General features: G+C 39.4%; 1 protein-coding gene across 1 annotated transcript; it reads right to left on the bottom strand.

The window, feature by feature from the left end:
• Positions 1–266: 266 nt before the first annotated feature.
• Positions 267–11192, bottom strand: chfr (checkpoint with forkhead and ring finger domains, E3 ubiquitin protein ligase). Its single transcript, XM_019263384.2, has 18 exons — positions 11058–11192; positions 10101–10222; positions 9367–9466; positions 9052–9161; positions 8905–8964; positions 8591–8794; positions 7482–7553; positions 6340–6505; positions 6051–6205; positions 5712–5874; positions 5332–5531; positions 5078–5194; positions 4679–4762; positions 4217–4287; positions 3833–3920; positions 3596–3703; positions 3446–3518; positions 267–3041 (listed from the first exon to the last, which is right to left on the bottom strand). The coding sequence occupies exons 2-18, from the start codon at positions 10204–10206 to the stop codon at positions 2999–3001; spliced, it is 1920 nt and encodes a 639-aa protein (XP_019118929.1). The 5' UTR covers positions 10207–10222; positions 11058–11192; the 3' UTR covers positions 267–2998.
• Positions 11193–14426: the final 3234 nt, after the last annotated feature.

Here is a 14426-nt window from a genome sequence, read left to right as displayed (position 1 = left end):
ACCCTCATTGTAAAATCTAGAATTTATGAATATGCAATTATTTTATTCAACCAGACACACAATGTTTCCTTACTTGAAAGTCCATTCTCAGTTTGTTTCATGCCTTAAAACTGAGATTTAAGGTGAGTGAACCTTCCAAGGTCAGCAAATCAAAGTGGAAACAGCCTTTTTGATACACATGCAACATTCTGTACAGTGATGCACACACTTCCAAAGGACGTACACAGCCAAATATTTTAAAGTGGAGGGGGACAAAATCAAATCAGTTTCTACAAACAAGTGAAATCAGTCTTTTATTTTTTTTAGAATAAACAGGCAAATCAGATCCATATGCATTTCAAATACAATTTTAGCATTGCTAACAACGTACAGGGTAAAGAGGCATTTATCAAACATATCAAACTCAAGTCCTCATAAAATTTTGCATGTGCCTAGTGCTATTTAATTAGAAGCTGATTATAGTCTAGATAAATCTAATCTGTTCAGATAGTGCATTGCATACACAGTTAACAGGCATCAGTAGGTACTTCCATTCCTCATATTAAGAGATGTGTGTCCATCTTTGAACAGATGTGAATGCAAGTCTGATGCCTGTTTACTCTCCCATATTCCTGGGAGCTCTAATGAGGTAGAATGAAACCTGCCTCTTCCATACTGCTGAGCAGCCTGGTCCAGACGTTTTTCACACAAAGTGAGTAAATATTTGACTTAGTATACAACATACCCCACCCCAGGGAGAATGCAAAGCACTCATTCAAATCCTCTTTAATACCAATTCCTGATTGGAGCGGCTTGGGACTGTTGTTGGCTTAGGGTGCCCAGATCCCCAGTAAGGAATAATTAAAACTCAGCCACTCTGTCGGGGGATCGACCGGGTTTGTGCTGAGGCCCTGAGCCACTAAGGAATGCCAGTGTGGACCCACCATAATTGAAAGGGTAAAAAAGAAAAATACACATAAACCATCTTGCTAACAGTACAAATTAACTCAGGAGCCCCAACAGAGGCCAGGAAAGTGCCCATTCACAATCCCATTTTTCCACCAACTCTTAAAACAAAAATATGAAGAGCTACATTCCAAAACAGCACATTATGTATCCATATTCACTATTGCTAATGTCATTGATACTATATATCAAAAATTCACATCATTTTCTAAACAAACAAATCAAAATTTCTTCCATTACATGCTCTTGCTTGATGATGCATATCTCACTCTAGAATGAAACTCTTCATATGATCACAAACCAGATGTTATGAGCTACTGTACTGACATCTCATATGCCTGATAAAGGCAGCTCTTGTTGATACCTTATCAAGAAACCTTTCCATTTGTGAGACAAGTTATGTGCAAATATTCTTATAGTTGTACAATATAAAACACCTAGCAAAAATTTCTAGAAATCTTTAGTAGGCCTATGTACTCTTCTACAATCAACTGAAAAACTAAATAAAAGTGGAAAAGTAAGACCAGCATTTATGTATAAAAATCATAAATATAATGTACTGGATGCAAGCTAAAGCCATCTTTTAACATTTTCTACTCCCTTATTCTTCTACACTAAAAATAATCATAAGAACAGTAATCCTACAACAAAAAGGGACATAAAGACTATTACTTCATCCTTATTCCAATATATAAGGCCTCTTGAAAATATCATCTAGATGGTCATATTTGACTAAACAGTCCAAAAACAAAAAATTGATTTGTCTAATTCTTTTACAGTAGACAATAATACTAGCTGTGCATTGTTTGCTTGATGACTTGCTGACACTTGGGTGATGATAGTCATGAATGAAGAGGTCATCAGATTCAACATAACCATCAAACATCAATCTAAAACAACAAAACAGAAGTTTTGTGTACCTGAGGAAGCAGAGGAAATTTAACCAAGTCAACACTGATGAACTATAACCTCCATTAAAAATGAACCTATAACATATAGAACTGGAACACAACTAAAACTGAACATGATGTTGTGTTGTATTGGCACTATTGTCTCAGCTGTTTGTTTTAAAAGTGCATCCTGCAAAACTCTGCACATGAAAACTCTCTAACTGTGCATTTCATCACAGCTTAGCCCTTTACTATGAGGCTCTGAGAAAGCTACACTACTTTAATCACCTTGGAGATGATTATCCAGAGCAAAGCATACAACATAGTCCTCTGTGCCCTCTGACAGCATCAGAAAACTACAAATCCCTCAGGGGTTCGACATTTTCACTCAATATATTTTAAGGGTTGGATCTTGGAAACTGCTTGTGTCTTGGCCCCAAGTGGTTCTTCTACTGGATCAATTAACAGTGTTTTTTAGTTTTGTTTTTTAAATCTGCATTTTGTTGTATGGAAACCCTGGATTCTTAACTCAGCAATTCACAAGACCATTAAAATACATCAATTAAAGAAAGTGAATTTACATCAGATGTTTCAAGCCTCAGCTGCTGAGGCTGGAGAAGGACAGGATGATAAGAAACATGCTCACCAACATGTATGAGACTACATAAATGGCCTTAATCCATACAGATTGCCTCAATCGCTCTTAATCTGAGAAAACTATCATTTCGGTCACATAAACTGGAGGACATATCAGGAAGCATTTTTAACAAACAGCAAATATATACATTACTCTGACAGCTGATGCATGGTTAACTCGAAGACTAGAATAAAGCATGAGCCACAGACAAAACGTAATTTAAAATGGTGGATGGTGTTAAATGCCCTCACAGGTCTCAACTCTAAAAAGCAGCTTAAACCTTTAGTAAACATTGAACTTTAATGTTATTGTGCATAGCATTATTTTCACACAGCCCTGTGTCAAGTAAGACACTGGTCACTACTGTAACTGGATTTTGATTGTAATTTCAGCATTAGGTTATTGTATAAAATCTGGAAGGCAGTTAGCTATAATGCACAAAATTTAACAAGATTGTGTCTACAAGATGATCGGTTATCTACATTTGACACATGATGTGACACAAGAAACAAACCACTCTGCTCATTCAGCTCTTGAAACGTGTCTGCTCACATATGTGGTTGAATTTCCTGAAATTATAAAGAAAGAACAGGAAAAAAAAAAAAATAAGTGCACAAAACCACAGAGATGATTTGACATGAAGGTCTTCAAATAGCAGGCATGAGAAGCTATAGCACCAAGTTTATACAAGGACTCCTTCTAGTGGTAAAATAAGTGAACAACATGCATACATCTCTCCTGTCTGTCCCAAAGTATAGCCAGAACCAGTCACAACAGATTTAAGAAATACATGTTGTTTGTGATATGACTGGTGGGGCCCACTGTATCATTCATGACTACAAATTATGGCTGCTGATAAATAGGTAGTATAAAGGAGAAGCTGTCAGTTGAAACTGAAATTCCACTGTATGAACACTGAAAGGCTTATCTGAGACTAAATAGTTTATGTGGCGCTTTAAATGTACAAACTTACACTGCATGATGCGCCTTCACCTGCGTGCGACAGTTGCGTCCCCAGTAACAGTCGGGACGAGATGTTACAGCAGCTGAGGAAAGAACATTAAAAGTTGTTACATGGGTACAACGTAAATGGCTATTTAAGAATAATCTTTCTCCTCCTGACCTGGCAGTTCAGATGACGGGATGTTCTGTCTGTACTTGTAGGCGAGCTCCTTGAAGCTCCGCAGGCCGCAGCAGAAGCACAGGATGGCATTTGCAGAGATGCGACAATCTGACACAGGCAAGAAGGACGGGATATTATCGCCATGTGCTACATTGCAGGGCACTGTGAGAGCCTTCCAAATGTTTCTGTCCACTACTTGGTAAAGAAAGTGCCTTGGATTTTGTTTTGAAGGCTCACCTGTCAGATAGTAGTTTCCCTGCTGTAAGCTCTGCAAAGACTCCTGATGCAGATCTCTCCATGATTTTCCTCTGGATGACAGGTAGTTCTAGTCAAGGACAAAAGCACACATTACAGGACATTCATTTCAAACATAAATGATTACCATTGGAGAGTTTATTTAGCTCAACACACACACACACACACACACACACACATCCAAAGTGTCTTGGATCATCATGAATGTAAATACTTTTAGAAGCAGTTGCCCCAGTTTGAAGCAACCATCCAGGATATAAACAGCTCACTGTACACCACCTACCTAAAAACAGGTACTGCACTGTATGCAAATATATAACTGCAAAAACAGATGAATATCTGATGTGTCCAGATAGTCCATTTTACCTGGAGGATCTCTGATTCATAGTTGTTGTTGTTCAACACACCATCAAGGCATTTGTCTGTCAAATTGAGCTCTGGAAAAAAAAAGAAAAGAAAAAGAAATGTGAACGTTACGCAAACTGCAGGGCATTAATCAGCAGTAAAAATTAAATATCTGAGATCTGAATTCTCAATGTCATACTGTGAGTAATACACATTTAAAAACAAGACAAAGTCGGATACCTCAAGTACAAGTTAAAAAAAAAAAAAAAAAACAATCTTAAATTTATTCTGCTGTTAGATTGTTAAAGTCATATGTTTCATCAGTTATAATACGGAGAATAAAATATTGGGGTTATTTGAGGATGACAACACTTGAATACAAGAAAAAAAAAAAAAGAGAAATACAGGTCGAAGCCCACTCCCCGGCAATAAGCCTAACAGTGGAGAGCCCCCTGGGGCTGTTTTGCTAAAACAGATACATACCACTGAATCGAGCCAGACAGCCTTGACAGCCAATCCCCTGGCAGCCCCAGTACATATGACAGAAGGGTCGCTGGCACAGCACACCTGCCAACACACAGCACATCATGAATACGAGGTGTATAATAATAGAGTTTGTGCATCTACACATACACCTGCAGTTGTATGTTAAAGATGAGCTGATTTTACATACATTGCATTATAATGCATGTATATTAAATATGTCTTAAAACTGAATAGCCTTACATAATTTAGTATGAACCAGCACAGACTGGCTTATAATTATCCATGAATTTTAGTTTCTTTATTAACCGCCATTTCTATTTCACTGCATAAATGACATTTTAAAAACCACATTACATTACATTACATATTTGCAGAACAAGTTCAGGGACCACTCACATTGTTGAGCAATAACCTGCTGGCTGTTCAGCTCAGCCCGTCTGTCTGGCATCGGCTGGAGGCAGCAGGTGCAGATGAGATGGCAGCCCTGAGGGGGGCAGCGGTACTCCTGAGGAGCTGCAAGACAGGAGGAAGGCAGGAAAAGGTTGGAGACAGGAAGTATTAGGATTATAACAGAATGCTGAAATTTACCATCGACTGAAAATTTAAACATTAACAACTGATCTTCTCATCTAATCTACACTCATAATCACCTGAGGGGATATCAGAGGACGTTGAGGGCTGCTCCCCTGTGGGCTTTGGAGTTCCCTCCTCAGTTGCTGGTTTGGGTGGAGAAGGTATAGCTGGTGGAGCTGGTAGACCAGGGAGCCAGTAGGTTGAACCTGTAGCAAACAGCATCTGATTGACCTCCCTCCTATAGCCAGGACATTGTCTGCACATCACTAGAGGCTGACTGTGGACAAAAAAAACAAACAAAAAACTTAAACACTGATGATTTTCATTGATAAGTGAATATTTTTCTGCAGATTTATGGCCTTCAGTAGACCTGTAAACATTTTCATACATTGTTATTATTTTTAGTTAATGCTCTTTTACTTAAGTTGTCATTTTAGATATTTATCCAACCCTTTACCTTATGTCCGAGGAGTCACTGTCGTTGTCTGAGAGCTCAAAGAGATAATCTGAACTGCCCTCCTCATCGGAGAATGAGCGCTCAACCTTTGGCTGCAACATGTCCTGAGTTATCTTGTTTCGGCTGTCCATGCTCTTCAGGTCCTCCTCACTGCGACACTTCTCTGTGGGAGAAAAAGGGACACAATTTTTCTATTTAAAATTTTATTCAAGGTCACTGTCTAATGAGATTGTTTAGGAATGTTTACCAAACAATTTTCCCATCTACAGGTGTTTGGCATGTTGAATTTGTGGTTCAAAGATGCCATTAAAAAAAATAAATAAAAAAATCAGTGCAAACCTGGGTGTTGGATGAGGTAGGCCTCCACTAGGTTGTTGAGGATGTGGTTCTTACGAATCCTCTCCACAGGGCAGCGGCAGGTGGGGCAAAGAGAAGAACGCTCCATCCAGCCGGAGTAGCAGGCAGCACAGAAGACATGCATGCAAGGCTGCAAGCTGAAGCAAAGAAAGAGAGTTAGAATTAAACCCAGGCCACATTTGCTAGACATGCAAAATAGAATAGAAAACCACAAAATAGGGTTCACGACCCTTGGATCTCTCTTTGAATGCCATGGCCCTTGAGATTGTACCTGACACAGTCATGCAGCAGGTCCTGGCAAATAACACACGTCAGGCTCTCCTCCATCTTGTCTGTCTTAGTCCCTCCTACTGGTGGTTTAGACAAAAGACTTCCCTTTGTTGAACTGTCCACTTCTGTGCTGGAGGTGTGTGGCAAGCCCAAATCATAATCTTTATCTGTAAACACAATAACTGTTTATTACATGCTATACTGAGTCTGCCAAGGTAGAGGCTTGAGGTTGAAAAGACGTTTCTGGGGTCAGAACAAAAGCTCGTAGTGAAGCTTTGATAGAGACACAAAGGGCCCTGTTTTATTTGTGCAAGCACAATGAGCAGTGCAATGCGCTCGGACTGTGTGGGCGTTTCCAAGCACACCTGCTACTCTGGTTCACGTCTGTACAGCAATGATAAGTGCAAAATGGCTGGAGAAAGGTGAATATAAATGTAGAGGTTGTGGTGATTAATAAATACACTCTCAGTCAGTAACATCACTGGTCTCACAGCTCTGAAACCACTGTGCCAATCACAGTGAAGCATGAGGACATCCCAGGAAATCAGAACAATTGTTGTCTGGATGGTGCCAAGCGACACAACATGAACACGCAGCATCACAAATCTGCAGCCAAAGGCAGATGGTGTGGTTTTTTTAAAACCAGCTAATTAGTACAATGATAGACACAAATAATTAAAGAAAAATAGTTTGGTGAAGATTTAATATTTTTCTAGGGTGAAAGAAAATGTTCAAGATATAAATGGTTAAATTACAAAATGTGATAGAGCAGCACCATGAATTGTTAACCTTGGTAATCCACCACCGTACACAAACAGAATCCTAATGCTAACTGACCAGTCTATGTAAAGGTGTGTGTGATTGTTCTGTAGCAGCCTGGAGTCATTTTCATGTAATCTAATGAAGGTGAGGCTTCACTCACAGTATAAAGCATCTGAGGATAAAAGATACTGCAACACTTACAGAGGTTTTTTTAATAAATCTAGACTGCATGCCAATGTTCCTGTCTAAACCACATTAAAGGTTTTTGTTCTAAAACATCTACCATCTGGAAAGTGTTTAATTAAAATGGTAAATTCTGTAAACATCCCACCTGTTTGCAAGGAAAACCAGGTTAACCACAGAGTAAAAACAAAAACCTACCATCATCAGTCTTTCTCCTCTTGCTTTCTGGCTCCATGCTGTCCATGTCTTTTACCTGGGCTGCAGCATCATCTGATAATCGAATAACAACAAACGCAAATCAAATAATGTTAATATTTCAAACTGCTGGTTTTGATATATACAGAGGAAAAATTACTCAGTATGATGGTGTTCGAAAACATTATTCTTCAGAGAAAAAGAGCAGTGGTGCTACAACATGACCATCGTCTAGTAACAACATGGCACGAGTCACACCAGAACTTGACTTTGAGGTCCCTTTGAGAGTGAATGGTCACGTCCAAATGTCACAAAAGATCTTAAAAAACTAACAACATGTACATGCATGTGGAGGATCTGGGAGTGGGAATGTCAACACACAGAGAGTTAGACACCAGGCTAAAGATAAAGTGGCCACGTTTGAAGCAGTATGGTTAGTTTAAAGTTCGGTATTGATCAGCTGCAATCAGATGACTAATATCAGCAGAGCTGTTGTCGTAAATGACTGATCAGAGAGTTCATTTATAAGAAGAGCACAGAGGCACAGCTCTGCCCCCCGTTCCTCTAACATCCTGTGACTCCACCAAACAAAATACAGAGACTGGCTGATAGACCTGACAGCACAAGCTAAAATCAGGTTATTACAAATATACTATTATTACATTTCTATTTGAATAAATACTTTGAAATATTATTATATGCCCATACTTAAAACAATCAAAATAAACAAAGCCTATGATGGGGCCATAGACTAATACAACATAGCCTATATTGCTACTAGTACCTATAAAGCAATAGAAATATGGTTATGCACATGCTGAGAGGATCAATAGGAGACTCTCATATCAGTCATGCGCTGTTGTCTTATCTATATATATATATATAACTAAAACATTTTAAAAAAAAAAAAAAAAAAGTAAAATGTAAAGACAAAAACATTTTATGATTTTACAGATTACAGATGATTTGGCAAGTCACGTCCTGGAGGTGTAAAATGGAATGCATAGAAAATTGATACACTATGACTTTCCAGAGGGAAAACTGAAGAACAGGTCCTCCCTCTCACCACAATGGATCACCCCTCTTCAGCTGTGTGTTAGCAGAGAACCTACCAGAAGCAGGACAGGCTGTGGTTGCCATGGGACCAGAAGTGAGAGGGCTGGCGATGCAGAAGTGGGAAGTAGAGGTGGAGGTGGAGGGCTGAGGTTCCTCCTGAGTTGGGTCACGAGGAGCCTTCGTGAGCATTACAGGCTCCACAGAGAGGGACATCTCTGAGGGTGGAACAGGAGCAGGACTGTGGGCCGACCTCTCCATGTCTGAGGTTTCGATACACAGTGGGGGGTTACTGGTGAGGCACAACATAGCTGAGGCATGAAGGTATTTGCATTTAACAAACGGAGTTGTAGGGAATTACCCGACCACTTACCATAACTATGTTGTGAAACAGCTTGCTCCGTTTTAATTGAGTGGTAAACATAGGCGATGTCTACAGGGTAACAAGAGAAGATGTTGTCTGCCTTTCCTTCTTATGAATTCATATAAACATTATTCTCCAACAAAACAAACCACTCACTTTGTTCTGGCTCACTTTTCCTGTATACAAAGTAGATGACATCGCCATTCTGCAGCATGTAAGTTTGCTTCTTGACCAGCTTGGACATGTTGATCACCGTGCCGTTAGTGCTGCAGACAAACACACAGTTGGAAATGTGACAGCTTCATAGAATAATCTTTCTTTTAAACACATTAACAGGTTTTAAACATATTGTGTGTTGTATTTCATTTCTAAACAATAGTGTCCACAGAACTTATTCAGCTCAGGCCATCAGGAAAAACAAATAAGAAAAACTAAAAACACAATGCTGGATAAATATTCAGCATAGAATACCTCATGTCTTCAAGCCACACCCTCCCTGAGCCTTCATCTTGCACAATCTTGCAGTGCTCCCCTGATACCAGTTTGTTGGCTGGAAAAGACAGATAACATCCTGGAAAGAAAATAATAAACATCCACCATGAGATAAAAAACAGAATAGATGTAATACAGATTGTTTCATCTTTTTAGTGCCCTGTTTGAGGGTGATCCATGGTAATATATATGTCTCTGTGAGAGAGTATGACACACCCCTTACCATTCCAAAGCTCTATTAAGATCCGCTGTCTCATGGGAATTTTAAAAACATTTTAGAACCCAGACATAAGCTATCCAATTAAGACCAGTCACTTTGCATTGCAAAAAAGTAGACCCCAAAGCTCTCAACAACAAAACACACACACACAGGGGGAATATAGGCCTAACCTTTCTTAAGCAAAACCATACAAAAAAAAAAAATCTACTTAATATTCTGCACACATGTTCTCAATGGAAGCCTTTTGTTATCACCACAAGGGCCTGTCTAAGTTTGGTTCACTAAAGAAGTCTTTGTGTTTTCAAGGGGGAGGTTTAAAAGGCTCCAGACACTGACAGCAACGTCTGCGCTACAGACAGGACTGTCTTTTGTTAACAGGCATCACCACGTTCACAGCCTTTTAAAAGCGGGATAGAAAATGTTAACAAGGTTTTATGAAATAAGATTTCAAGGTGAAGATGAATCTTTATTGTTGATACACAAACAAAACTACCTTTTTTTCTGCCAACCGTGCATTCCCTATTGAAAAGCAGGACAGTCTCACTGGAGTCCACTCGGACTAGCTTTCCCCATGGTCGTCCTCTTCTGTAGCTGTCCATCTCCTAATGCTGTTTTCTAGAAGAAACGAGGAGCAAACACATTTGGAAATGTTTCACTACATTACTCAAGTCGATCAAGGTAGCAAGGAGAAACTAAAATAAATCAAAGTAATTAGATTACATTTGATTTGGCCAGTAAGGTCTTTGATGTCAGGGCTTTATGTTAATTCAAGTTAGACTCTGACATTTAAAAGACAGGCAGAAATATCCTTATAAAACATTACATAAATATACATAACACAATTTTCAGTATTTATACAAAATACCAGCTTGCACATTGTTCAAAAAGTTTACAACTGAAGGGTTTAACATTTCCACAGCTCCTTTAATCCAAACACATCAGACACTTTGATGGATTTTAAATTCAGTGTTTTTGAATGTATCAATTTCTATGTGCGCCGAATTCACAAGTGAACTTTACCGAGTCATAAAAGCTTATGAGCAACATAAGGAAAGGTGTTCATACGCAACATGAGCCAGGTTACATTAAAGTGAGAAACTTTCTCACCAGGTTTGGTGAAGGACCCACAAGCTGCTAACCACAACTAGCTTTTCTGAGCTCAATAGCGTCACTAGCTGACTTTGTTGTGTGGACAAGCTGAAAAGAAAAACCCTTGACGTTATTCCAGTCGTCAGCTATCAGCTATTTTGACTAACAGCTTCATATCGCTGTGTTTTACCATCAAGCCCAACGTGAAGACACACAACTCAATAACAACACTAAGCTAACGCAGCAGCTAACATTAGCGGCTAACCGCACTGTGTATCCCAGAGATAATCGGGAGCTCAGGGCAACAACCACAAAAGGTCCAAACCTTAAACCTGTCCTAAGTCTTAAACGGCTACTTTACCGTCAAAAGCTCAGTTTGGTGTCCCAGTAGCTGTGTATAAAACCGCTTCTTCTCCTCATGCTCGTGTTAGGCACAAGATGCACTTCCTGCCAAACTCAGCGTTGACATTATATACCGTCATCAGCTGATGGAGGAGGGGCGGCTGTGCTCTGGCTTTAAAAGTACATGTATATGCTGAGGCTGGCATCCTCAGAGAAAAACACTATACACGATGTGCCTAGTATGACACATGCTGAAATGTTTTTATTATTTTTTTAATTTGAGCCTTTACTGACAGTCCCTGTCTGCACCTTGGATTGGTCTAAAGTGAGGATAAGAAAAGCTTTCCAACGCCACCTTTTATTATTTGGCATAAGTTGCTTGAAAATGGATAAAAATGTAATTGCAGTGGTATTGTTAATTTTGTGAAGTGAGGGGAAAGGAAGTATAATAGAAACTTGGTGAGTGATCTATCTGTGGAGAGGGTGCATGGGTTGGAGGCGGTGATACTGATGCTCAGTAAGTTGGTAATGTTTGCCAACAGCACACCAGATGTTCCATGTGGATGCCTTTCTTGCATGTCATGTCGGGGATGCAAACAAATTTCAGGTTCATCTGCCCCAGTGTACCTGCAGAACCTTCAGGAACTGAACGATAGGCAGCATCCCTGCTTGCAGGTTGTAGTACAACAGGCTCATGCATTCTTGAGAAATACATCTACACCAACAGCATTTCTCACAGAGAGGGAGAGCTGTGACATCCTGTTTACACACTTCTCTGCTTCTGTCACATCACTGTGGAGGAAAATGATGATCATTTTCTCTGAAGCTGTCTGGCTGAGGAGAAGATGGCTTCTGTCCAGCAGATAGTGAAGGCTCAGTTGTCCATGGACATCCTGTTGTCATCATGCCTTTTCTGGCTCTCTGAGCAGTTGAATTGATACATTGCTTAACTGTCCTGAGTTTCTCTGTCAAGTTTTAAGCCATCATGGATGAAAGTTCTGCTTCATAGTGAACCTTGTGAACCTTGACAAAATCTGCACAAACATAAATTTCATATTCGTATATAATATGCATTCATAATTAGACATTACATTGCATTACACATTTCTTTAGATTTCAATAAAGCAACTTAAAATGAGCCATGTGGATTCGACCCAAAAAATGACAATAATCATGCAAGTACAGCTTCATCAGCTTCATCAAATAAGATAAAGGGCTTCATGTGCTGCATTTAGAAACAAACTAGTCTATATACTCCTCCCAGAACTCAGGTAGTTGTTTGGTAGTTGTTTCAGTTACACAGAGAGCACATGGGAATTTTTGTAACAGCACCTGTTTTTTTTAACATCAGAGACATGTGATCAGTTTCATGTACGAACACTTCCTTCCTGGCCCTGTATGTGAAATTTCATAGTTGTGTGAAGAGGTATGAACACTGATTTTCAAGAAAGTGAGAAAATACATTTTTGTCCATATTTTGATTAGACACTGTTAAAGTTAGAATTATGTACTTGCATGAGATTGCATTGTAGTCTCTGGTGATGCATTTAATCTATGCTAATTAACCACCATGCTGCTACAGTTTGCTAAACAATAGCTGACACTGTGATGACAATAAACACATTTTCTGTATCCTACTTTTTTTCAGCATGCCAGAACAGTGGGTGTGAAAAAACTGAGGGGATAAAACATGTACTAAAAGAAGGTCTGTGGCCAAAGAATACTGAATAAAGATACTGCAAGACATTACAAAAACCTCCTCAAAGTTTTACTTGACTGAGGCTTCTCTTCTGACTTCTATGCATCAGCAGGTTGTAACACTGCATGTCCTTGTGTTTGATCAATGAATTCTGTGATAAACTTGGAAATATTGCTTTTTGTAGCAGGGCACTTTGTGTTAAAATATGAGATCTCTAACATAAATTAGAAGGTGCTAAGGCAAAAAGTGTTACAGCCATCCCCAGTCTCCCTGACAGCGTATGCTCTCAGCTGCTGTTAACATCCTCTGAGTCATCTTGTTTTGTTGTATTTTTTTTGTCTGAGAAGTGGAGCGAGGATGGTTTCTTCTTCTTTGGTCCCGTTTTAGTTGGGTTTGGAGCTGTTGAGGTTGGGAAGGAATGACAAGACAGGTCATAATCACAGGCAGTGAGTTTTTCAACTTCAACAACTACATCTGCAGCCTGGGGGTGACAGCGGGTATGAGGTTCAATATTTGTTCAATTCTTTTCAGTAGGATAAAATCAGTGTTAGTTTTGTTAGTTTTGGTTTTCTTGATCTTTGGTCTCAACTAGCTCACAAGCTGATCCACTCATTGTCCAAAGGCTGATGAAAAATTTCAATCACTTTTTTTTTCAGGAAGAAAATAACACATTTACAAACACAGATTTGACTGTACGTCTCAGCAGAAATCACATATAGGGATTAATGTATATATACAGTATATACACAATATAATGACAGAATGTGCTTACATTTTAAAGCTGTAGTGTAGAACCTTTACATTAAAACAAATGTCTGCTATTCCCCTTCATTTGATACAGGTACAGGAAAAGCAAACAGGAAACGGGAGAGAGAGGCAGGATGTGATGCAATAAGTGGGCCTTGTGCTGGAATCAAACCCAAGCCACTGTGATAAGAACATAGACCACCCACGCTACTGTGTGAGCTACTAGAGAGCCCCCTGCACTGCAGGTTTAAGCTCCTAAAGACTCATTAAGCTTAAAGAAACATTATGCAAATATTTTACCTTAAAATAACAGCTTCAACATTAGTTTCATGTATCATCCATTCCCACTCTGCTCTTTGAACGTTTGTTGATGCACTGTAACTGAATCATAGCACGAAGTCAAACACTACCAACTATTTCACTTATTTTGGTGGATCATATTTTCTGGTGGAAGAAGTTTTCTGTTTGTCCTGTTTGCATTATCCTCTGTTAGCAAAGTTGTACACCTGTCAATACATACAGTGGTGGTCGATCACACTCTGAGGGGTGCCAAATTACAGAACGATACCAAACAGTGCTCTAACAGGGAGTCTTTCCTGGAATCATTCATGGATAGAAGTGAAATGTTGATCAATACTAAGATTTGAAGTTGCTGTCCTGCTCAACTGTCTTGCCATGGATGGATTCGGGAGTTTCAGTGAGTTTCAGTGAGAATTACCTCATTGTTCAGCCGCCTGGCCAACAACTTTACTGTTCTGATTCACTCTCACTGTTCGCATAGTGTTGTTTTCAGCTGCAGCAGGCAGGGGCACCGTATAGGGGGGAAAAGTTAAGACAATTCCAAGGGCCAACGACTGACAGGGGCCCCAAAAAATAGGTAAACACCAATCTAAAATTATTAAACCATCATTACTGAGTATATATATTTTTAAATATAATCAT

This window comes from Larimichthys crocea, chromosome III (genome assembly GCF_000972845.2).
Source record: "Larimichthys crocea isolate SSNF chromosome III, L_crocea_2.0, whole genome shotgun sequence".
NCBI classification, from domain to species: domain Eukaryota; kingdom Metazoa; phylum Chordata; class Actinopteri; family Sciaenidae; genus Larimichthys; species Larimichthys crocea.
This window is presented reverse-complemented; position numbering and strand designations above follow the sequence as displayed.

Coding starts and splice junctions, on each gene's coding strand:
- chfr (XM_019263384.2), bottom strand. CDS start 10,206: ATGGACAGCTACAGAAGAGGACGACCATGGGGAAAGCTAGTCCGAGTG. Junction 4,763..5,077: donor GCAGGTTATTGCTCAACAAT/GTGAGTGGTCCC, acceptor GTGTGTTGGCAG/GTGTGCTGTGCCAGCGACCC. Junction 3,519..3,595: donor CCCGTCATCTGAACTGCCAG/GTCAGGAGGAGA, acceptor TTCTTTCCTCAG/CTGCTGTAACATCTCGTCCC.